The 26,127-nt window shown below is 42.6% G+C and overlaps 1 protein-coding gene across 2 annotated transcripts in view; it reads right to left on the bottom strand.

The window, feature by feature from the left end:
- PLCL2 (phospholipase C like 2) overlaps window positions 1–17,203 on the bottom strand; it is a 117,520-nt gene extending 100,317 nt beyond the window's left edge. Inside the window, exons 1-3 of one of the 2 annotated variants that reach the window (XM_048950319.1) lie at window positions 17,075–17,203; window positions 16,730–16,826; window positions 3,541–4,079 (exon numbers count right to left, since the gene is read on the bottom strand). In XM_048950319.1, the coding sequence (XP_048806276.1) occupies window positions 3,541–3,840 (300 nt within the window). In that variant the 5' untranslated portion in view covers window positions 3,841–4,079; window positions 16,730–16,826; window positions 17,075–17,203. Of the gene's footprint in view, window positions 1–3,540; window positions 4,080–4,601; window positions 4,986–16,729; window positions 16,827–17,074 lie in introns of those variants that run through there. The other variant, XM_048950318.1, reaches the window with a different exon arrangement.
- Between the last annotated feature and the right edge of the window lie 8,924 nt (window positions 17,204–26,127).

Raw genomic sequence — 26,127 nt, 5'->3', positions numbered from 1 at the left:
TACAGCCAAGAAAATCTGCCTGCTCAATTTGATTCCTCTCTTCTCACAGGCATTAGAACTTACAGAGTTACCAATGACCAACAACTGCCTGATTTCACAAACTGAAAGCTTACGTTCACAGTCAGGCAGAGAGGAAAGAAAGAAAGAAAATAAATACAAGAGAGATACAAATTTGCTTAAGTTATCAGCCTAGAAATTTATTGACACTAAGATCATTATTACTATATGAAAAAAAGAAAAAAAACAAGCCCACACCTGGACTTTGCTTCCAGACACATGCTGCCCACACAACACTGGCCACTTTTCTTCATTTATTTCTCACTGTTGTCTTCCCAGACAAGTGGGGTTGCTCCTAAGTGTATCTCTTCTTAGTACTTTAACACCTCTCCTAATACATTCATTCCTTCATACTGCTGGGTCTCTTTCTGTCTAGGTCTACAGTTTTGACAAGGTGTGAGGTTCTCTGAGTGGTTTGTATTTCCCTGGAGGTCCCTGGAAGCAGGCAGCTGAGGAAACACACAGACCACAAGTCATCTGCCTTCTTAAAGTGCCTCAAAGGCTCACCATCTCTAAATCTTCTTAAGAGAGATGCGAAAGAATCCCGCAAGAAATAAAGCAAGCCCACTGCCAATTACCACAGCAGCTGAGAGAAGCTCACAGGATGTTTACATTCACTTTCAGCTGCAAGATGGACTCACTGTAAATTAATTTTATAGAAAATTGTAAGGACTACTGTAGGAAATTACATTATAGAAGGCACAGAACAGTTGCCTCAAGAAAAGTGTTATGGAAAACCATAATACTGACCCAAAAAAAAAAAGAAGGCATTAGGTACAAGTATCTGGTATGTAAATTAGTTCACAAATTAGGTCTCTGAAGAGCCTAAAGCCTACGAATGTACCATGCATCATCACTGTCACCTCTGAAAACAAATCAGACTCTCATAAACTGAAGGCAGCAAACTGAAAATGCACATCGCTATAAACACAGCCCTCAGGTTTGGTTCAGTAACAGCAAGCACTGAAACTAGACTATGCCACTAAAACTGTTCAGAATTAACGGCACAGTCTTTAATAGAGCTTATATATCAGAGTGAAAGGCCAAGTAAACTACCATGACCATCTTAGTGTTCCCAGTAACAGTGACCCTATCACCCATCATCATCCTGGAAGGCATCATCCTCAAAGAGGAAACACTCTTGTCCCAATGAAAAAATAAAAACCCAAAATGATACAGGAGCAGAAAATAAATAAAAGGAAAAAATATGGAACCAGTAAAAAAAATAAATAAAAATAAAAATAAAAAGAAGGAATAGAAGATGCAAATAAGGGTTAAAAAGAAGCAACAGGGAAAAAAAAGTGACTACTCTGAGAAGTGTCCTGAAAATGGACAGAAATGGTCAACCAATGGAAGCACAGATTACAAACAGAATAAGATATACTGCCATGGCCCAATTTCTGTGAACAAACAAGCACTTCAGAAGAGTTTAATCTGAACTACTACTCACACACCAATTTTCTGCTTGTAACTCAAAAGCCTACACAGTAATTGGCAGGCAAAACATTTAAAGCATTAGATATCCCATAAATCTGCATTTTAAAAATCAACCAACGTCATCCTGTATTCTGCACAGAAGTATGAGAACTGTGTTTGCACGGCATGGAGCAGTTTCCTCAGATTACTCCTTACATTCCTTAAGAGCAGTTTTACATCATTTATGTAAGTAACTAAAACTCCAGGAATGCTCCTGAAAAATAGATTACATTTTACTTTTTTCCCCACTCTGCTTTATACACTTCTGCTCTGCAAGAGCAGACAACAAGGAGCACGTTAAGGTTTACCATTCACGCCAGATTTTCCAAAAGGTTTCATATTGAAAATGAGGTACCTACACAACCTGATTCAAACTACCTGCAAACTGCTGAAGCAAGCAGACGAAAGATATTCAGCACGTGTGAAGAAAGTAATTTTCCCAGAAGCATTAAAAGAGTCGTATCTAAAACAAACATGGATCACATAGCTTTAAAAGCATTGCTGTCAGATTTTTCCACTCAATCAATACTAGAAAATTGAGTAATTTTACATTCCAGAGCACCGTAATTTCTGTAGAAACAAGAACCTTGACTTAGGTGTTCATGAAACATAATGCAAGCCAGATTTCCTTATCTTGTGCTTAATTTCAGTATATCCCATCCCTACGTACTGTCCTTGGTTGGTCACCAAAGTAGCTGAAGGCTGCTGTAACCAAATTGTAAATGATAAAATGGTATTATGGCACATTGCACGCTGCAAGCAATGTATTACCCTTCTTGGGCTATCACAGATAACCCAAAACAATGTTAGGAATTAACAGAGCTGTAAAAAATTGCTGGCAAACCCAGTACGCACCAGGTTATTCCAACACAGAGTTCAGCTGCGTCTCATTTACTGTTGTATTTTCTTTAACTCACACACAAACATACACACCTAGCACCACTGCTTGAACAGGAAGGGTGGGTGCAGGCTGTCAGATGCGTTCCGCTGCTGACTGCCCTTGCTCTCCCCTTGACTTCTAAAGCAAGGTCCAGGAAGCACTGACACAACCTGAGATACAGAACCAGCCCTGCATTTCCACACGTTTTGCTATTATCCTGCTAATGGAACTTCATATGCTGACTTCAGAGATGTATAAATATTTAAGCAGACAACAAATCTAGCTTGATTTTGATCTAGCTGATCTTGATTGAACTCAATTCTTAAACACTTGAAGTTGTGCTTTATTCTGTCCTTAGCAGAGCCATCAGCACGAATGGACATGCATTCCTATATGTTCTTTCTGCTTTTCCATTGAGTCACAAAAGCTACCCGTAGACAATGTCTCACCTTCCAGAATCAATGGTTTAAGAAAAGAGAACAGTTGTTTGTGTGAACAACTGTATCAACAATCCTCCCATTCTATTTTCCACTTACCTACATTCTACCACTGATGTTTCCCTACTTTTCAGGCACAAACACGAGCATTCAGAATATGCAGAACAAACCATAAACACAGGTTGTTCCTACAGGTGAAGCCCAACACAGCCTGCTGTTACATGACAGCCACTTTTAACACAAAGAGCCCCCTGTCCTACCTTCTCCCACCCCCCGCATAGTGAGAGCCGCATCTTCATCACTTGCTGTGTGTCTGTCACATGCACAGCCCAAAGGAGTCACAAATTGCTCCGCACAAGTGCCTCCCAAACAGCACAGATGCAGCATAATCCCATCCTTCAATGCCAGACTGGTGCCCATGTTGTCATTTCAGAAGCCAGTCAGGTTCTTCCACCTTCCACACAGGAGTTACAGTTTTCCTTTGAATAAACCCAAAAGCACAAGTCCCTACCAGGTGTGGATGTGTATGAAGCCATCATTTTCTGCCGTTCACTTCTGACAAAGGGAAAATCAGGTCCCCTCAACGGGAGGGACACACACACACAAAACCAGCAGCATATCCCTTCATGTGGAGCCACATCTCTGCCACACACAGAAGCGAAACCCCGCTGGGAGGAGTGCTGCCCTTACCTTAATGATGCTGCTCCTCCGGGGGATGCCGGGCTTGCCCTCCCGCTGCTGCCCGCAGGGAAACCCTTTCTCCTTGCCGCTGTTCTCGGGGCTTCCGGGGGGCGCGGATCCCGGCTCCTCACCGGCCCCCGCCAGCGCGCAGTCCCCGTTGGAGACGCGGCCGCCGGCGCTGTCAAAGCGGACTCTCCCACCGCCGCCTCCGCCGTCCCCGTCGCCAGCCCTGAAGGCCACCTTGCCCTGCAGCGGCCCCGGGGAGCCGGGCAGCCCCCCGCCGCCGCCGCCGCCGCCGAACTCCGCCATCAGCCGCCGGGCTGCAGCAGCGCAGCGCCGCGGTCCCCCTCCCCTCTGCCGCAGCCGCTGCTCGGCGGTGCCGCTCCTTCCGCTTTCTGGGTATTTACGAGCGGGGGGGAATCAGCAAAAGTCTCTCTCCGCCGTTCATTTGGCACCGAGATCGCGTCTCTCCAGGAGGTTGGTGGGGGGCGGACGCCTCGCTGTCGTCTCTGCGAGCACCAGCGCTCGGTCCGTCAGCCCTTCAGCACCTGGGAAAGGAAAAGAGGCGAAACGTGACGGGCTGCTCCCGCACGCGGCGGCGGGGGGGGGGGAGCGTTACACCGCGGCACTCGCACTCACTCACTCATACACGCACACACGCAGATGGGAGGAGGGCCCGCACGCAGCCCCGCACCGGACGAGCACAGCCACCAGCTAGGGCACATTCTGCTCCATCGCGTGCTGAAATCGGCGTTTTCCCGCTGACACCGACCTCGCCATCGCAGCCCGGCGCCAAAAAGCGGGAACGTGGCGAGAACTTGAGTGCAACACCCCGGACTCCCCCGGCGGCGGCCAGGCGCAGTCCGTCTCGGCGGCGCGGCGGCGACCCGTGGGGCTCCGGGAAGAGCGGGCACCACCAGCCGCCCCGCTGGCCGCCGCCGGCAACTTTTCTTCCCTCCCGCCGCCACCCGCCCCTCGCCGCGCTGTCCCCGGGCAATCCGCTGCCCGCCCGTCCCCGGCAGCCGCCCTCCCGCGCCCCCGGCCACCGCCCGCCGCGCCCCGCTACCCACCTCGGCTGCGAAGTGACGGGGGGTTCCCCCGCCGCCGCCGCCCCGGAGACGCTTTTCCCCCTCTCCCCTCCTCCCTGCTACGGTCGCCGCCTCTGCCCGGAGCCGGATACGGAGAGAAACTGATTCGCGTGGCCGCTTCCCTCGTTCTTCGCGCCGCCTCTCTCGGCGGAGCGCTCGGCGGCCCCGAGCAGGCAAAACGCCGGCAGCGCCGAGGGCAAAGGCGCCCCGGCCGCCCCCGCTCGGAAACTCTCTGGGGAAAGCAGCGCGAGCGAGCCCGGCTCCCCCCCGCCCCGCGCTGCCAATCACGGGGGCGGCCCCGCGCGGATTGGGCGGCCCCGCCGCCAGCAGCCCCCCCTCCGGCAACTCGGGGCGCGCCGCCGGGGGCAGGACCCGCGGTCACCGCGCTGCGAGGAGGAAGGGAGCAGCGGGGCCGGCAGCGAATTCCTCCACGCGCGCCCTCACCGCTGAGGGCTCCTCGCGCTCCCGGTGCTCCCGCCGCCCCTCTGGCGCTGCGCCGTCGCCCGGCGAGAGCTGCCCGCCCTCAGAGAGCCCGCCCGCCCCCAGCGGCCCCGCCGGAGCCCCCCGCCGCGTGGGCAGGAAGGGCGGGGGCCGGCGGCCGTTCCGCGCTGTTAGGCGATACCTCAGCTGCAGCCTGGCGAGGGCTTCCCCGAGGCAGCCAGTGAGCGCAATTAGGCCTGTTAATTAATTAGGGAAAGACAAGGTGGTCAAGCGCAGGACTAACGACAGCATAATGAGAACAGTAACGTGGTGGTCACCTCTGAGATGTGTCCACTACAAAGCTAGTGTGACTGGTGTGCCCTTACGTACCACACTTGTGCGTTCAGAACGTGGCCAAACAAGCTCAAGCAACAAGAATTAGGACCCGAGGGAACAGCGTGGAGCTGCATGGGGGCGGGTCAAGTCGGGTATCAGGAAAAGGTTCTTCACCAGAGGGCAGTGGGCATGGATCTGGATGCCTAGGACAATGGTCGTGGCCCCAAGCTGCTGTAGTTCAGCAGCGTTTGGAGAGTGCCCTCAGACACAGGGCTTGAAATTTGGGTAGTGCCGTGTGGAACCAGGAGCTGGACTCAGTGGTCGTTATGGGTCAGTTCCAACCTGGGACATTCTGTGGTTCTATGACTTGATGTATGAGGAATAACTTAGAGATGTATGTTTATTTGTACTTTTAGATATAGTTGTATATTGCGATGGCCCCATATTTCGTAATTCATTTGAGCAAAGGAATACAAAACGGCACAGCTGAGGCAGGGCCCTCTGCTCATGGTCAGTGCTCTGCTTGAAGCATGGCAACATGAAGGGTGGGAGCAGCAGGAGGCCTAAGGCTGCCCACACTGCCTGACCTTCAGCATTCGGCTGGTGCATAACACAGGAGCCAGGCACACCTCGCAGCCCATCACAAGCCCTGCACTTTTCATTCAGATTCCTCTGGTTGTCCTCTAGAGACCTTGGCATCTGAGATAAGGTGCCTACAAAAGATGCTTAGAATAAGGCAACACAAATACCCAGCTTTGATGTGTTGTGCAGAGTTACACAATGGAAACGCTGAAGAGCTTGTTATAAATCCTACCCTTCAGCAGCAGGATGTAACCAAGCACTGCAGAGCAGCACCCTTCCAAGAGAAGGCACCCGACCTTCTCCTGGGGACAGCTCTCTGCCCCCTCTCAGCGAGAGCCACAGGGGAGGCTGTGCCATGCTACAGGAAGGCACTGAACAGCTCACCTGTGCAGTGAGAGGTCCAGCTAGTGGGATGCAAGAACCCATGTGCATTTCTTGAACTGCTTTGTAGAAGCGCTGCCCCACTCTCAAGGAATAACCAGCTGAGGGTCCATAACAATAACATATCACATCCTTAATTTCCAGCTCATGACAGTGTTGTTGGCCACCACAGAAAAAAGGCACCAGGAGGCATTATCCAGCACAGGGGAGTATGAAGAACATTTCCTGCTCAGTGTCATTTCTAATGACTCAGAACCTGACACTGTTACATCACTCATCTAAATCATTCCCAGTTTTAATCAAATATTCACATAACGTTAGTTCAAATGAAAACCAAAGCATGTGCAGGGTACAGGCTGCAAACTGCAAAGAACATCGACATTAAACTTCAGATTCAAAATATCCAAAGTTTCTGGTTTCCGTGAGCCAGAGATAGAGAGCCTTCACCATGTGTCCTCATCTGAACATCTGCTCTTGCCCAAATGTCTTGCCACTGAAGTAGGAAAAGTCAGTCTTGCATATTAAAGCAGCCTTTAGTACTGTATCTACAGATGAGCACGTCACAAACTGCTCCTACAGGAGACACTTTAGGACCACCACAATTTCTTCTGGAGAATGAGAATTACACACAGCAGACAGAAAGTGCTACAGATTCGTTTGTCACAGAGCATTGCCAGTAAGCTGGCAAGGAAGAAGACACATGTTTTCAGTGTTTTTGCTATTCCAGATGCACATAATAAAACACCACTTTTTAGGCCTTTAACAATGTTTGATCAGTTCTGTCTCAGAGAAAGAAAAAACAAAGTAAAAAAGAACACTTCCTTTTCCAACTCTACTTATCTATCCAACCTGTACAGATACAAGATAACAACGCTGAAAAAGAAATCATTTAGCTGCAGCCTTGGCAGTTCTGTAATGAATGATATCAAGAACCTGCAGACTTTTGACCATAAAGTGATGATAATACAAAGCAACCAGTAAAATTTCTGAACCTCATCTGAAGGGCACATGCCTGAAAACTGATTTTGTTGTACTGGTATTGTGCTTATTCTAGTACCTTGCAGATATTTAGTGACTGAGAAAACATGAGTGCCAGATGGAGAACTACAGGGGTTATGCTAGAAAAATAGAGATAGCAAATAATGGTTTCTCCAGTTGTGAGATTTCCTCCATCACTTTTCGTTCCCTGATTTTTATTGTTGCCCCCATTTCTGTTTTACGGATTTTCCTTCCATGAGTAAAGCTATTAAAGAGTGTCCAAAGGAAAGCTACAAAGACGGTGAAGGTCTAGAGAGGAATGAGGTATGAGGAGCAGCTGAGGTCCCTCGGTTTGCCCAGCCCAGAGCAGAGGAGCTGAGGGGAGGCCTCATGGCGGCTGCAGCTCTCATAGGGAGCAGAGGGCAGTGCTGAACCCTGCTGTCTGTGGCAGTGACAGGGCCCAAGGGAACGGCGTGGGGCTGTGTCGGGGGGGGGCAGGTTGGGTGTCGGGAAAAGGTTGTTCACCAGAGAGCAGTGGGCATGGAACTGGCTGCCCAGGGCAGTGGTCATGGCACCGAGCTGATGGAGTTCAAGAAGCATCTGGACAGTGCTCTCAGACACATGGTCTGATTTTTGGGTGGTACTATGTACTCCATGTGGTACTCCATGATCCTTATGCGTCCCTTCCAACTTGGGTTATTCTGTGATTCTACAAATGTGGTTATTCAAATGTGTTTTGAACTACTGCCATACACAAAATGAAATATTTCTGATAAACCAAAGTCTCAGAAGTGGCCACAAAATTGGCCTTTGCTTATTGATACCTTGCTTATCCTTGCGAGCTCAAGGTTCCAAAGCATAATAATACATGTAATACAAATGTAAACCATGTACTTTCTTTGCCATAACTTTTGAATGTCAGAGAGTGAAGAAACTTTCTTGCTATTATACAGTGTTGGCCTCAGCAGCCTTATTTGTTTACTTGTTAAATGAAATAAGGATTATAATGGAATCAAAAGACACTTTTGTGACAATATTGAACTGTGAGGAGTTGCTGCCATGTGCACATATTAGCTATTTCCATAAAATCCTATTAAATATCAGAGTTCCACAGCTAAGCTAATATTACCCATTGAACTTTTCTAACTCAAATAGCATGGCAGCAGAAACCTGCCAAGAAACAGACCATGTTTAAGTCCCAAGCCAGCAATTACACGACCAGTATTTAAATAAACCAAATACTATTAGGATGTTTTTACTAATATCCTAAATATTTTTTTTTTATTCCAAACACGAGAAGTTTTAATTAGCAATTAACTTGTCTGAATGTTGCTTTTCTGACATCTCTGCTTGGAATTTGTTTTTTCATTATTGTAAGTATCTCTGCAATTCCAGTGATAATTTCTTAAATTGCCTGACTTCACTGTTCGGGTCATGATCTTGCATATACTCGTTTATTATTCTTGCCTATAATTAAGTATACATGTTTAAGTAGTCCTATTAAAGTCAGAATCTAATTCATAATTAATCCAAAGCAAAGTTTAGGTATAAATAATGCATTACTGTATACATCTGTAAAGTGCAGATGTGCTGTACGCACATAAGAGGAGACTTGGACATGTGAGGGAATATGAACTAATGGGTATCTAAGATAGCAAAAGTGTAGGTAGGCAAACATAGGCTAAATCAACTGACTTATTGACTGGAAAGCATTTGTTAGTACTGTGTCCTTGAAATTAATTATGTTTATCATTTTGGAGAGTTCACTACACTTGCAGTAAGTATGGTGATTTTTATATATGTATATTTTTTATTATTTTTTTTTTAATCAGCAGATCAACCATTTCAGCCTATTAATCGCAGCCTAAGGAATGTTTACCCTCTGTCCTACCTATCATGCCAATTAGTTTGGCTAACAGCCTACTTAATTTGACAGCTGAGGATTAACAAGAGCTTAACAGTTCCCCTACAGACTACTGAATCCAGAAGGGATGCTTTTCCAAATCAAGATCATTCAAATGTTATTCTCTGAACTGCCTGTTATTAGGACTATCATGCTGTGGGGTTAGCTGGCTGCAATGTAGCCTTAAGTCACACTGTTTTGAAAACGAGTCGTTGTTTATACGTTTAAAAAAGGTCAAGATTTTTCAAAACTGAATAACAATGTTCCCTGCCTTTTAAAATATTGAACTAGACACTTTAATGGAAAGTTAAAGAGCAGACATAAAGGTCTTTCTGGAAATCCAGTTCCCCTAAGGCCTTAGTTTGCAAGCTAAATATTAAGCCTCGACTTAGGCACTATTTTCGAGGTACTGCGTTGAGAAGTTATTTCTAGTGGAAATGAGAGTTCATTGTACCTCTTTGCCACTCTTCAAAGCACTAACAGACAAACAGTTTTCTCTTTGTTTCTAGTTTGGAGAAACTTATTTCATAACAATAATATCCGAGGTTATTTTGGGTAAAGCTTCCATGGAGCAAAAATTCTATTTCCTTCTATGAAAACAGACAGACACAATGAGTAAGATCTGCATCATGAGCACTTAAACGAAGGCACATATGTTTTACCAGAGAGACCACAACAACAAACTTGCTCTTGGGATGCTTCTTTTGCATCATTACAAGCAGCATGCAACCACAGTTTGTCACCTCCTCCGGCTGTACTCTGCCCTCTAAGGAGAAGTTACAGAGTTACAAAATGGGCTGAGAGCCAGAATTCTGGGAAGGATTGGGTTTCATTTTATCTCTCCTTACATCTGTTGGTAACTATTGGACATATGCAGAGACATTTGACTTCTGGAACATAAGGCATTTCATAAGTCATCTATTCTTGTAATTAGAAGAAACTATTACTGTGGGAGCTTGCAAATTAAGCTGACTTCAATGGATTTCATACCTTGTTAAAACCTAAACTACTCTTGCAAACTAACCAAAGCATCAGTACTGACAACATCTTTCATTAAATTCTCACATAGAAAAAGATAAAGCTTGTAATTTGTGATTTCAGGATGATATGCTTTGCAAATTCTCTTCACAGTTGCGTATTAAACTTTTTCACGGCTTTGAGGGAAATCACATCTCTTCCATTATAGGAGAGTAGGTAAATAAAATAAATTGATTTTTGTCACCTGAGCTCCTTCTATAGTTTTCTCCACTTTATCATGTCCATGAGGCTAAACGGTGGGTCTACCCATGCTGCAGTGCATTATGATTTTACTTTGAGGACCAAAGTTAACTCATACACACTGCTGCTACTAAGCAATTAACTGTGGGCTGGTGACAGTGTAACTAGTTATAAAATTTAAGACACACAATACCACAGAAAAGGGAAAATATATGTATAAAAGAGGAATGAAGTTCTAGCAATGAATGTCAGTCAAAATCCTCATTAACCAATTCAACCTAGTCATGTTTCTGAATTATAAAAAGTCATGCAGGACTTAGCATATGCCTGCTAAAAAAGGCAGAACAGGAGTTCATTAAACTCATCATACCCTCAAACAGAAATGGATTTTATTTCAATCATCTGAGAAAACTACAGTGGACAAATCATTTGAAACAGTCTTTTAAAATGTTACTAACACATGGTGGAACATATAGTTTTTCTTGTTGTTTGAGACTGGTAGGCTGATTGCATCACCAGGGTCAGTGAGACTGTGTTCCTTACTAAAACTTGTCATGCAGTTCCTTAATCCTATTAATTACTTTTGGATTGCTCACATGCATAAAATGATCACCAGACTTTGTCCCATAGAGATGGCAAGCTTGACTGTGCTGAATTAACCAGCACAAGCCTCAACAGAAATTAATTCCAGCCTTTAATGTTACCTAATCTTTCAACTTCTGATGCATAAGTTAACTGTCATACTAGTTTGCTTTATTTTTGGCTATAAAAGTTGCTAATAAGTCACAGTATTTATAGATGCTTTCATATGCATATTCAAAACGTCTTTACTGGAAATAGCTTCATGGTTGAAACATCTGGTCAGACATCTCAACTAAGCATCTATTGTACTATTACCACAAATACTGATAGAAACACGGTAAGTAGAAAATACTCTTCTTAATCTCTCAAGCATTTATGTTCTGCATAAGGTATCCACGAAAGTCAGAGTCCTGACTATCAGTTGTAACTTTTACTGTGCTCTCTGGATTTTTCAGATCAATGCCTATGTACAAAATGTCACTATTAGTATATGGCAACTTTGTTTTCTGAGTAAACAGCAGCTGAAATAAGGGGAAGTCGCCACTTTTCCTTCTGCCATAAAAACAGAAGGGAAATTCCCCACTTCTGTTCTTTGCTATGGCAAAGTACTCCTGGAAGAAGAGTCACCAAGAGGAGGAACCTGAAGTGGGACAATGGTAAGACTAACCAGTACCTGAAGAATTTCTAGTTCTCTCACTTTTTGCCTGCAAGTAAAAAATATTGGCAGGCTGGGAAAGCAAAGTTTTTCCAGCTTGCAATCCTCTAAGTCATTTTCATGTGTTAAAAAACATTTCCATTCTTCATTCCCCCAACCAGCTCCGACTTCCTGCTAGGTGATCAAAGGAAGACCTACACTTCTCCCTTCAACTCACTGTAAAAATTGCTTCTTGTCCCACTATGTAAGATAAAAAAACTACAACCAAACAGTATGATCAGTCTTGGTAACGGCCCAAGGAAGAATGAATGGATTAAAATGATTAATGAAAAGGGAAAACAGCAGAAAGGATCAAAAGGACATAGCAGTAAAAACTATTAACATTCATTTATAACAAATTTCAGGATTACTGTAATCACACTTCATAGCATTATGTGGCTGAGGGATGGAGAAATAGAAAAAGAATGGAGTCAAAGTTGGAGAGGAAGATAACACCAAGGAACTGGCAAATAGAAAGCCATGGTAGGATAAAGACAAGAACTGCTAGCCATTTAAATCAGAAAAACAACTGAAGAAAAGACAGAAGTGGCAGTTAGAGGAAGTTAGAGAAAAAGGCTTGTAAGATAGAAGAAATATATAATAAAGAATGTCTTGAGACTATTGCAATGAAATTGAAGGAATTTGTTTAAACTGCAAAGAGTTTTGACTATAGCAGAAGCAGAAAACTAGACAGTCCTCAAGAAAAGATTGTTAATGCAAGAACTACACGTCTTCAGATATGATGATGAAGTAACAGACACAGGCTGAAGAAGGGATTTTTCTCCTTCAAACAACTGTTATATTTCTGTATGCATATGGCCTGACAGAAGAAGCTGAGGTCTAAATGCATGCTTCTGGAATTCTTTGTGTAATCATTTCAGTACTCAATAAGGCCACTTTTGGGGGAAAGAGGATGTCAAGTTCTTGCTGCACTTAAAAAAAATCCCATTTTTTTTCCCTACATTCTGAAATTCTTCCCAATCAAGAAACAGAACACAAACGTCTGTTTCTATGAAGAATAAGATTGCTGATTTGTTTCTGAATTAATGTTATTTATAGCTGCATTACAAAAAAAGACAGAAAGTTCAAGATCAAGGCTCTCTGCCACTGCCATTATACAAATCCATGCCACCTTTCACTTCAGAGCTGGCCCCTTGCCATCCAGCTTGGAATGCAAACAGGATGATCTTTCGTCTGCTTGAAAAAGATCCCATAGACCTTCTCTGCATAATGTTGGAAATGTCCAACAGTTAAATATGGATCCTCCAAAATTCCTGTCCCTCTTTCTAATCACTTGATCATCTTTCTCCTTCATAGAGAAAAATAGCTGCTGGTCCACATGTGTGCAACTTGAAGGAATTCAGGACAAGGGGCAGTGAAGAGCTGAAGCCCTGTGTATACCCAAAGGATCTGCCAGTTTGCAGCAATGGAGCTCACTGACTTCTAACAGTTCTAACAGAAAATTCTCTGTATTTTCATTTGTTTTAATTATGTTAAGGTACTTCATATATTTTAGGTTTATTTGAAGTCTCAAGAAAAATGCATTGTACTAATACCAGCCATTTTACATGAATGATTCTGTACAGGCGAAAAGGTGGCATTGCCAATGAAGGGAAGATTATCTTGGTTAATCTTCATGAAGAGCAGCATTTTAACATAAGACAGGCAATGAAATTCAATGACTGATTGACTTAAGTTCATATGTTTCATATCTTATAAATCTTTACAAAGGCTCCCTGGGTATTTAGAAATGCAGGTGTGTTTATCCCAGCTCCTTGCAACGAAGTTCAGCTCTTTCTCTGACCAATTATCCCAGAACTTTGATTTTGCTGTTTTCATTCGTGATTTCCGACTGAGAAGGTACCACTTAAAATGTTTAAATATTGTTCAGAGGGAAAAAGCAGTTTCTTTGGCTTCTATTTTTTTCCTATCTAACTTGTTGAATTCTTAATAATACTTTTGTTTCACATTGTTTATCAGCATGGTCTCTGGATGATGATTATGCTCACACACACATGGTCAAGGCTATTTTCTTTGTTTTCACATTCTGTAGTGAGTATCCTTTGTGGTTTTTCCCAATAAAATTCAATGCTGTGCTCTGGAAAAAATAGATGAAGTTACATCAAGCAAACAAAACAGATGTTTGTAGCAAGAAAAACTGTGCAAAAAGATCGAGTAAAGCTGAAGAAGAGAGCGTATAAAGCACTGTTCCCTGGCAATTGGCCATGGGAAGCACCTCACAAATACTGGCTGTAAGTCTAAACATCAGTTGCCCAAGAGAAAGAGAAAAATAGGCCAGAAAAACACTATGCTCCATAAATGGATATTTTACCTGAATTTCTGTTTTTGGAATTGATTTAAAATTGTGATATGCGAAATGACTTACAAATCCAATGGGAAACCAAAAGAAATTCAGCAAAAAAAATTTCGCCCTAAGGCACTAAGATTGTTTCATTATATGTAAACTAATTTTCCTGAAACTGGTAATTTTTTTTTAATTTAATCAGGAGTAACCTAGCATAGACAAACTGCACAGTAATTCTCTCTTCTCCTTATAGATAAAGGACAGACCTTTTGGTTCACCAGCACAGGTTTCTCTAAAATGCCTGCCAGGCAAAACAAAGATTCCATCTTGGTTTAATACACTTCAATATGACAGTTTGAACATTAGAAATCCACCAAAGTAATTAAAACATACTATTCTATATACAGAGCTGCTTTTCTTTCACATGCCAACTACAATTAGCCATAGTCTCCTTTGTGATTTACTTTAGCCTAAAGGAGCAGTGTTAGATAAGTTGACCTATGGGTTCCTCAGTTGTTAGGATGGCAGAAAGTTGGTACAGTACAAAGAGGAGGTCAGTTATTCCCAGAGAAGCCAGAAGTACTGGGCAGAAGCTTGGCATTACATAATTTACATCTTGCAATTTATGACTTAATTAAAGCTCACATAAATTATCTGAACATCTGCATTTTGTGCTGCTACCTAGGGCTCTCACCATATTCTTTATAGCGCTGTCAACTAAAAAGGTTTACATAAAGATACATTTTTTTCTTGTATAAAGACAGTAGCTGAGAAATTCAGCTCAAGGACTATCTATGCATATGGGCTCACATTATATTCACTTAGGTCAGTGGACCTAATAGTCATATTCAGAGGATGGCTTGTATTCAGATTATTTCCTTTTTTATGTAGCCAAGTGTGAGCAGCTACACTGAGCCTTCACAGGCTGCAGTCCACAGACATGGAACCATACAGAGGGCATGACTGCTAAGGATCAGTAAAGAAAGAGAATACTGCATCCTTCCAGCAAGATGAGTTTGAAACTATACCCCTTTTTGTGTTCACTCCTTTGCTGGCACTCTAGAAGCAGTAATGCACAAAATAGTCCTCCACTGCAAAATGAGTGCAAAAAAGATTTTTGAGTTGCTAACAAGATAAATCATCATTTCAGCCAAACCCCCCTCGCTTTCCAGGCCTATTCCATGTTTCAGATACCTCATGATGTTTCTTTTCCATTCCCTAGTATTGCTGTCTGTATGTAGTAATAGTATTCTCTACAATAATTCCAATAATTAATGATAAACTACACTCATTAAACAAATGAACAAGTATCTTACAATCTGATACTGTCCTTTTCTTATTTCCCTACACCTTACCAGGACTTTTGTAGTCTACAGACATTTGTAACAGATCTCCTTGGCACTTTGGAGTCTTATCTTACAAAACACAAAATGTTCTGGCTCTCATCCAGGAAAGCACTTAGATACATGTTGACATTTAAGTAGATGAGTGGCCTTAGTGAGGTCAATTGGGCTACTTATTTGTGTAAAGCTAAACCCACTCTGAAATATTTTGTTCAATGGTTGCTGACGATTCAGCACTTTGAATGACTGACTCCTCCATGAGATCACACACAATTGTTATTATTACTGCACAAATGCTTTATGTAATAATTGCTTTCCAAATGATTAGAAATATTCAGGTTTATCACGAGATCACACACAACTGTTATTGTTACTGCACAAATGCTTTGTGCAATAATAATTTCTTTCCAAATGATTAACAATTACTGTACCTTATTTATCTAACCCCACAGAAAAGGTATACGATTATTTCCAGTACTTATAAGGAATTTCTAATTGCCTCTGTGAATTTCTGTAGTGCTTTGAGGTGTTCACGTGGAAAGGATAAGGATATACTACGGCCTGGGTGAACCTCAAACCTGCCCCACTGAGCATAGCTGTCTCTCATGGCCTTGCGCATCAGGTGAGCATTACACCTCTAGTTATTCTCAGGTACAGCCTTGCAGATGCTAGCTGCTCCTGCATCTTCCTGGGGGAGCATTTTTTAAACCAAGGTAAATGACCAGACCCAAAACTTGCGAGCGTTTTTGATAGGAAAAGAACATTGAGATAGCTCAGTGCTATGTTTCTGGGCTTATTGTAAGCTCAGAGTTCATTTTAATTCTTCCTCTTGAGAAACTGTATGGCTGTCTGCCATCGTTGTTTATTTATTTTTCCCCTGTAACTTCTGAACAGAAATTCACACACATATACACATACACACACCAAAAAAAAAAAAGAGGTTTTGGGTTTTGTGGTCACTTACTGTTCTTTGTTTGAAGTACCCAGCATAGAAGGAAAAGAAGATACACCTCTCATGAGAGCCGAGAGGAAAGTCCAAATACGTCTGGCCCTTACTAACCCTGTGACTCACTGGATGTAAGGCTTTGAGAGCTCGGAGAAGCACACTGGTTAACAAGTGACATGATGATAATTGTGGAGTCACAACAACAGCACCAGCTTGGTCTGAGCTGCACTTTCAGCTTCCTTCAGACTTCCGTCAAATCACTTCTGTTAATGACTTGAACAAACAATTCCAAGGTTTTGGAGCAAAAGTCTTTTTTTGGTCCTGATATTTATGTTTCATCTATTATATACATTCTTATACATAACAGGAAATATTAACTAGCAAGATCCTAATTAAGAATTTTCCAGAGTTTATTTACTTACATTTTTATGATATTCAAGTCCTGGAAAAGCAGAAAGTGAACGCACTACTCAGGGCTGCCGTCCCCTTCATGCACTCCTCATGCCACACGTCAACTCCCTGCCAACAACGGAATGCCACAGCAAATAATTGCAAGGGAGAACATCTCTGACCAGCTATTCCAATACACAACGATCACTGAAATGACCAACATTTGAAGATGCTTAACGCCCTCCCCACAGCACACCAGCATTCCACAAGGTAACACATTTCCCCACAGGTAAACCCAGCAAAGATTCTGAGTTCAATCAGTCAACAACACCTGGAAATGCAACGACTATCTCAGAACACGCTCAGGCTCTACGAACCTTGTAACTCCTACAGCAGGGCCGTGACTCTGGCAGCAGCGAGCTGCCTCCAGGAGGTCAGAGCTTCCTGCTGCTGTGCTCACCGAGCCCGCCGTGGTCAGGAGCAGGAAGTCAGGGAGGCGTCACTGAAAAGTTCGTTAACCAAGCCGCTGAAACCCTCGTGAGCGGCCTGTCTGAGCCTGGCCAAAGGTTACTCTGCCTCCTGAAAACTCATCTAATCTGCCTTCATCTGCTGCGGACTTTCTGTTGCGTATAAAACAGGAAGCTATGGCCGCAGTGAGATCCAGCTAAAATATCTTTCATTTTCTTTCATGCTTGTTTGACTCGGCTAATCTGCTGTTTAATTGTTTTTATTATGGTGCATAGCACTTTGGTAATCCAAGAACTGCCGGAGCATTCTGGCGTTGATAAGACATTTGTGACCACCAGGACTCGTTGAGAACATCAGTTCAGAACATTTCTGTTTGTTTTGCTACAGCCCTGCTAGCACACTATTCTGAGAGGAACACACCTTCTGAAAGTATTCGAGAACATGCAGTAAGAAAAAGGAACATTCCTGCTGCCAAAGGGTGCTAATTTTAAACACGGCTTGAAAATGAGCTTACTCATGGAATACTAACACAAGAAAATAACCTTTTTTTGGGTTGTTCGCTTTTCTTTTTTCTTTGATGGAAACTCTGAGAACCTTAATCCAGACTCCTCTTCAAACCCACCCGGAAGAAGCACTGTTTTGCTAAGTCCTCTGCTCAAGTGTGTGCAGCGAGGCTCTCTTTCTCTTTCTATCATGTTTCTAAAGTGCCTCCCTCTCACCGGTTACCAGGCAACAGAACAATATTGCTCCGCATGCTCGTCCAGCAATAACTGGCATTCTACTGTAGTTTTGCAGTTTCTCAGAGAAAATAAAGATGTTCTGAAATACTGTCTTGTGTGATGAGCAGCTACTGTCCAGAAGACATTTAAACATTTAAATGTTTACAAGGCCAATTTCTTTTGTCAGAGAAATTCAGAGAATGACAATAACCTTTGTTTAATGGAGGAGCTCCCATCCTAAGTAAACTTTAAGGCTAAAATAGACCACGCTGCAGAAAATAAAAAAGCTGCTTCAGTTTTTATTTCAAACAATTAACAGCCTTTTAGGTTCTATTAGTACTCACATAACCCTTTTTCTTAAAATCAAGGCAAAAGTAAAGCAGCAGCTAAGGAGTTAAAATATTTTTTGTGTGCTTTGAAAACTAAAATGCTGCCTATATGATGAAGTCCTCTTTTAGTCCTATTTTATTTGCTGTTCTGATGTCAATAAAACAGTGAGGAAAGCTCAGCACTTTGCCCAAGATTCACCACTATCGAGAGCAGCCATTAAAGATCGGCCCAGACTCAATCAAACCACATGCCATCACTGAGCCCAAATGACCACAGGAAGGAAGGGACAAGCCTCAGCCCTTCAAATGGAACCAGGTGCTGTTCAAGAAAAAGCTGATTCTAGACCCTGACCCAAGTGACTCTGGGTCTTTTGTGAAGCTGCAATTCAGCTTCACATTTCACACTGTAGATCAAATTCACCTCAAAGTAGCACGAAGATAAGAAATTGCTGTGCAGTTTTTTCACTTCCCAAAGAAAGGAGATATCTTTAATTATAAACAAATGTTCCACCTAGTCCCACCAAAACATGCAATGTAGTGAATTCTTATTTTCTTAGTAACTAAAAGTTATGCAGCTCAATCTCCAAAGAAGGACAGTAAATTGTCCTTGCAGGTATGTTAAATTTACCTGAAAGCAACATCAGAGGTGAGCTTTGAAATCTCAGAATACTCAGTAGTAAACATTTTTTGATTGGTTAAGTTGCATCATGGTTCAAGAGATTTCAATTTAAAATTATAAGGAGCACTTCCGTTTTTGTTACGCTTGTCTTATACCTTTCTTTCTTGTTTTAGATTTTTAAATGATTAATGCCTTCAAGTCTGATAAAAATCTGTTCCCAGAATTATTTGAATTGTATTGAATTGAATTGCACAAAGGCAGCGCATCAAGATATACACGACAACTTGAAAAAAAACTGTTTCATTCCCCAGTGCTATTGATACACAATTGGTATGTAGACAGCATTAAGATTTGTGGCTCACTTTCTTGGATCTAGGAAAGAAGAAGGCATAATGATGCATTCTCAACTTGTCTAGGTAAGATAAATATCAATGCATATGTTTGACACTGTGTTACTCCAAAGGTCAGCATAAATGAGCACTGATGCTGTACTATAAACACCTCAGTTCTGCTTCTAGCTCTAAAAGGAAGGATCAAATCCAAACCCTGGATTAACTTATTTGCAGAATGGCTGAAGTATTAGCTGGCTGTTGCTTGTAGTGGACATATTATGTCTTGATCAAAAGAAAGACTCCAGTCTGCCCTGAAATATAAATAGCAATCACAAGAACTAGCACCTCGAGGCATGACCTAGCTTAGTAGTAGTTAATGGACATTTCTTGTACACGTACAGCTTCTTCTAACTGGACAGAAAATACCTTTAGCTCATTCTACAGTTTCTAAAATCCAGTACACTCAAGAGTACTTCCTGAACCTTATATAAAGTCCCCAAGTAGAAGGCAAGAGCAGATTTTCTCTGCAGGAAAAAAAAAAAAAAAAAAGCAAATCAGGTGGGATGACAGTGAAAAGAAAGAGGATGTGCTAAAGAAGTCAGCTGGATCCCTGTGCGTTCATTCCAGGAGTTGGGCATTTTCATAGAAGTCAAATTTTGAGAGGGAAAAAGTTCAAGTCAGGCAGCAGAGGGTGAATGGTAACACCTGGACTTCCCTGAAGTAAACTTCCACTTTTTGTTCTACCAAAGTCATCTTTCAGTGGTGCCACTGAATGTTAAGGGAGAAACAAGCACTTATAAATGAGTATTCATTTTATTATATATTACCAATGCGTATCGAGTCCTTTTCACATGTACAGACTCACAACTTACAATTCAATTAGTTTAAGCTAAGCTAAATGAAAAAATAGATTGTGCTATAGCCTAAAAAAACAATCAATAGCCACTGTAAGGATCGATGGTCTAAAAAACTATTGACTGCTCATGTCACAGCCCATACTTTCCATTCCACGCTAAACACAATTGTAGGTCGATATTTGCCAGATGTCTATTTGGAAGCAAAACATTCTGGCTGTAGTCTGTGTCCTTCACCTTGCAAAAAAATATCGGTTTTACATTTCATATAAAACAACTCCTGGTGTGCCACCATATTCCATTAAGAGCATGTCCTAGAAGTCTCATTATTTTCCTTTTTTGGACTTTATGAGGGTGGTACTTCCCATGGCATTCATTAGTCCGCCCCACACTGTATGAATCCAGGGTTCATCGTTCTGACAGCAGAGACAGGTTCATTCAGCTAAAAATGGAACGAGAGGAAATCACCCAGTCTATTCATGAAGAACCATTTCTCATCCTTAGATAGAGTTGACTATCAAGACTTCACACTTTACAGTGAGCTGCTGCTCTTGCTTATCAATATAATTGATGAATCTCCTAAAAACCATCACCTCCTTTTAAAAAAATGAAAGGCTAAACAACACATAAACTACTTTAGCAACCAAAATCCCAGTCTCTCTGCTGTACAAGCTGCCGCTCCTCCAAATAGATTTGAGGCACTGACTTTGTTGAGGATGGAGCTGTTACCATTCCTCCACTGAAGGTAGATAGGCACTCACACAGGCCAAGCTCAAAGGGCTGCAGGACGGACAAAGGCCGTACTGATGAGCAGTGGGATGATCCTGTGGGTAGGATTCCTCTGTCCTGAGTCCTGTGAGAAGAACGGTGTAAGTGCTGCTGTACTGAAAGGGCTGCAGAATCTTGTGTTGTCAGAGAGGGAGAGAAGGTTTAAATAGGTAATTTTTAGAGGCTGTCAAAACTGAAAAGTGTAAACATTGTTAACATTTCTTTAAAATTCTGGCAGGGAATGAAAACTGCCTGGATGTGTGCCATCCTATAGTTGCAAAAAAGTTTAGCAAACCATATGCTGCCCTAGGAGACAGGTCCCAGCCAGATCCAACCTGCTAATGCTCCAGAGAGAAGCACCAGCAGGCCTAGGAGTGCTGCTGCCATTTCCCAGCTCAGCACCACTGCTGCTTCCTGCTTCTGCAGCAGTTTGAGAGATGTGTTGCATCAGGTCCTAGAGACAGTGAGCATAGCTGATTTTGACGGCAGGAAGCATGGATGCTCCTCTTTCCAACTGTAAATGTCTCTTCTTTCCATTTACATTTATGTGGTAGGTATTTGAATATCTATCTGATTATTAACGTTTTTAAACAGAGTCTAAATTCTCTTCCCAGTTGATGTTGAATGAGAAAATTCTGTGCAGAACAGTTCCCCCTCATCAGTATAATTCTGCAGTAATTTTCCTGGCATCATCAGCTCTACATCAGTGTGAAATGGGTGTAAGCAATTTCACAGTCAGATATTAGGATTTTTCACAAGTTTTCTGTAGCTGTAACCAAAAACACTGGTTCAATGACTGCAGTGTAGATGTTTTTAGCATGCTGCCAATGACTGCAATTCAACATGATTCCAAAAATCAAAACATCAGTTTCTTACATTTTGCCCTCTTGTCCTAGCAGCTCTGATGAACTTGTGAGAGTATACAACTGTAACTGAAAGTGAACTTGGCCCAGCCATGCAAAATGCCATTCGAATTTCAAAACAGGCAACATTTTGCAACAGTAACAAACATTCCCCAACCCCCATAAATTACATACACTTGCACAGACTTCTGTTAGGTCTACAAAAGGTCTGCATTTTCCCTAAACTCCAAATGGCAAGGTCTGGATCTCCCATCCTCTGAACTGGAGGTTCCTGCATGCCCACAATCTCAGTGTTCATTAATTGTGTGATATTCAATCCCCTATTTCCTCAGTCCCATAAACTATTCTGGGCCTTTTGGCCTGATGTTAATTACTGTGCCCTACAATTCACACTGGCACATTTTGTCTTGGACTTGAACTCTCTCTTATGGTGACTGCTCCAACCATACATGTAAGTCTTTCTTCTTGGACTCAAACTCTTTCTTACGGTGATTGCTCTATACATGTAAGTCTTTCTCCTAGAGCCCATCAGACTCTCCTGGCTTTAACATCTGTAACATACTAGGTAACAATCAGCTTTATCATCCTTCAGCATCCTATCTTGCTCACTGTCCATTTCTGCTCCTCCTCCTCTTCCACAGATTCTCCACTCCTTTTTCATGTCCAGGGGAAAAACTTCAGGTACCATTCTCTCCTTCCCCCAGCCCTGAACACAGGGCAGAAGGAGAAACAAGGCATTTCTGTGGAGGCTGTGGCACAGAGAGAGCTTACAAGCATTCACTGCCATCCTTGTAGATTAATGTCTTTTCCTAGTGGATGAACACATGAGTTGGTTTGAACACTGCAGTCACACCAATTGATCAGCAATATTACAACTGCTGGTTATAATCAAGATTTTTACTGTACCAGGGAAAATATGAGGACCCTAGTAGTGACTTACTTAGGCACACTGGGCAGGGCTGCCTAGGTGGGCTAAAGAGCAACAGCACTGCAAGTTCCTGTTGGAATTTTCCTCCCCAGCTGCTCTGCAGCATCGGTATGGGGCTGAGGACAATGTCAGCAGGAGGCTGACAGAGCTCTCAGGGATGATCACTGCCACTGAATGCCCTGCGGGGCCTCCTGGCTTCCCCAGAGGCTGCTTCCCAGCTGTGTGCTGCTGGTGATGTGTGGAGAAGCCACTGCCGCAGAAGCAACCAGCAGGGAGATGGCAAGCAGTCTCAGGAGGACTGCAGCAGCAGGAGGGCCGCAGAGCATTGCACTTTGAGACAGAAAATCATGAGGTGAAGGGAGGTAAAAATACCAACCTCTTTCTTTCTGCTTTAAGTACTGTGCTCTTCCTCCCTTCTCCCCACCCCACTTTTAGGATAAATAGCTTCCATTAAAGGATGACAGCGCTCTATCAGTGCTCTTGAAAAAGCAGACCCCTGTCACCCTTGCCAGCATGGGCCCACTGCCTGCAGGAGCTCTGGCTCTGCATCTCAGGCATGGTCACAGCCATATCACCACAAGGACAGCTGGGCCAGGATTGCTGACTCAGGGCATGGTTCAGTTCCCACAGCTGCACAGAGAGGTTAAACTGGCTTGTTCCACATATCACATCTGTTTGGGAACCTTGCACCCCGCACTGCCCCTGTGCAGAAAGAAATAGGAATACAGTGTATAAAAAGAGCCACACAGCATGGGCTCAGATAAGGAATCCAGGCTTGGGGATAACCCCAATGTTCAAGAAAAGGATAATTTTCTATGAGAGGAGAAATAGCAAGACTTAGCAGAAGGCAACAGGAAGGGGCAGTCTCCACATGAGGGGAACAAGCTCACAGTTTGCATTTTCCTGTTAGAGAAATCTAATATGACCTATAGAAAGACACATAGCAGATCTTTCTCTTCCTCCAGCAGGTTATTAGTCTCACAATCTAATAGCAGAAGCCAAAACTGCAGTAGTATGACCCAAGCCTTTTTAAAAATAGCCTACAAGGTCTTTTCTATTTGATTACTGCATCACAGAAATTTCAAGATGCACATTTTTGGGATTATAGTGTCAAGAAGCTGAGAATCTTAGCGACCACAGTCAGCTAATACCATTAACTGCAGACAGCTGTATTTCAAAGAAAAATACCAGCTACCTGTTTCAAGCAATGATGACTTGGAGAAGCCTGAGAAATCCTACAAGAATATGATGCAGAATGCTGCAGATATCACCATCATTTTTTTTTTTTTTTTTAAGTTAAATTAGGATTAGCTGGAATTTTATTTAAAACACGCGAACGTTTTCCATTATGCACCCTGATGATATGGAATTACAGTAATGTACATATAAAAGATTTTTCAGTGAGCAATAAGAACCAGGATTTTGCTAGTGAACTTCTGAACTTCTATTATTGCACTGGTAAAGGCAGCGAGGCAGTGTTAGGAGGGGTAGGCACTGAGTGTAAATTCTTTCTTTGTGAGGCCTTTTGAGGACAAAACAGTCATAAGAAGTCTATCCCAGGCCTTCCAAAGCAATTTGTGCTCTGAAGCCAACCAGGAAACAGTCCCAGCCAGTATTCAGGCAGATGCCAAGAACAAATATATTCAGTTAAAGAAAATATGTTAACAATGCTTTAATTTTCAATAGATGTAATCAATATGTAGGCAAGCCAACAAAAATATGGCTGGAGATGCCACTGGAAAAGATCAAGAAAGTATTGAGCTATTCAAATCTACCCTATGCGTAATATCTTGTAGTGTGGTAAAGTTATTTTATTTGTCTGTAATTCCAGACAATTATTGTGTCACCAGCAAGTTTGGATTTGAATAAGACTGAGATAGAAACCATGGTAATCCTTTCTTTTTTGTTGAGCTAGAGAACACTTCTGCAAGCAGGAAATGACTACACCACTGGCAAAGTCAGGGTGAATCTTCCCCCTAAGTAAAAGCCTCAAATATATGAAGACATGCAAAATAGTTGTGAAGTGGCAACATCACTAAACATCCTGATGCTGGAGGATGTCTCTGACAAATTATAGCTCAGTAATTTATTACAGAATGAAATATTCTGTATAGCTTTCCCATTTGTAGTGGGAATAATGAAAGATTTCGGCAGTTTATTTGAGAAGTTATTTCAAACCTGTAAATGAACTGTAATTTTTAGCAAGTAAGTGCTATCATCAATTGGTTTTTTATCCTCTTCTTTCGTCTTGTATCCTGTTTCTCTTTACTGCCTTCTTATCTTCCATGTTGCCTTTCTCTAAATATATTGGTAGAACATGTCAGGTGGTAGAACAATAAAGTAGGTCTGTCCAGCCCGACAACAGGCATGATGGGCAAGAGAACCCAACACAACCCCCATGCATCAAACCTATATACTGTAGTTGGGTTATGCCTAACAAAAATGCCTGTTCTTCAATTTTTAGTTCTAGTGCTCTTTCTCTATACTTTTTTCTTCTCCAGTGAGCATAGTGCTGGACTTAGGAGCCATTTCCTCCCCTATGAGAGCCATCAGTTGAGAGGCATTGCTCATTTTCTTCTCCTTTTATTACATGATTTTAAAATATAGCAATAAATTGTAGCATAACTTTAAGATTCACCACAGGCCAAAAAGAGCAGCAGTGCATTTTACTGGAGCAGAGCCTATCTCCACAGATGTTATAACTAACAAGGTACTGTATTACAAAATCTACAAACTGGGATTTGACTTAATAGGTTGGGAAAGTTGTTTAAACAGTTAAGTTATTGACTATTGCTTCAAGATAGATTATGCAGAGAATTCAAATGCTGTTTACTCTTGCCTTACAAAAAGTCTGGAGGGGGTCTGATAAAATCACAGAATCACAGAATCACCCGGGTTGGAAGGGACCCCAAGGATCATGTAGTTCCAACCCCCCTGCCTAGCAGGGCCACCAAACATACACATTCAGATCAGGTTGCCCAGGACCCCGTCCAACCTGGCCTTAAACACGTCCAAGGACGGGGCATCCACAACCTCCCTGGGCAGCCCGTTCCAGGGCCTAACCACTCTCCTAGTAAAGAACTTCCCCCTAACATCCAACCTAAATCTTCCCTCCTTCAACTTAAAACCATTTCCCCTAGTCCTGCTATTGTCAGCCCTAAATATGCAATTTATTTATTGTATTTAATAATATTTTTTCAGTAGATTCACACTTCCAGATCATTGTAAAATTTCTCCTTATCCTTCCTCCTACTGTCCTTATCTGCCTTTCCCACTCCTTCACTTATTTTTAAAAACCTCCTATGTTTTCCAGCACCCATGCTCTCCCTCCCTCCAGTCGCCACAACTTGCACCTTTAATTTTCCAGTATTTTTGTTTTACTTTATTCTTTTACATCTAGGATCTTCTCTACTACTGTTACTGCATATGACAACTTCTGTATTTTCCAACCATCCCTACCCCCACCCGTTAACAGAATTACCTTTACTGTTTACCTGCATCTTTGACTCCCACCAACAACCCTTAGAATTTCTGTCTGTCTGCTATTCCT

This window comes from Lagopus muta, chromosome 7 (genome assembly GCF_023343835.1).
Source record: "Lagopus muta isolate bLagMut1 chromosome 7, bLagMut1 primary, whole genome shotgun sequence".
Taxonomy (NCBI): domain Eukaryota; kingdom Metazoa; phylum Chordata; class Aves; order Galliformes; family Phasianidae; genus Lagopus; species Lagopus muta.
This window is presented reverse-complemented; position numbering and strand designations above follow the sequence as displayed.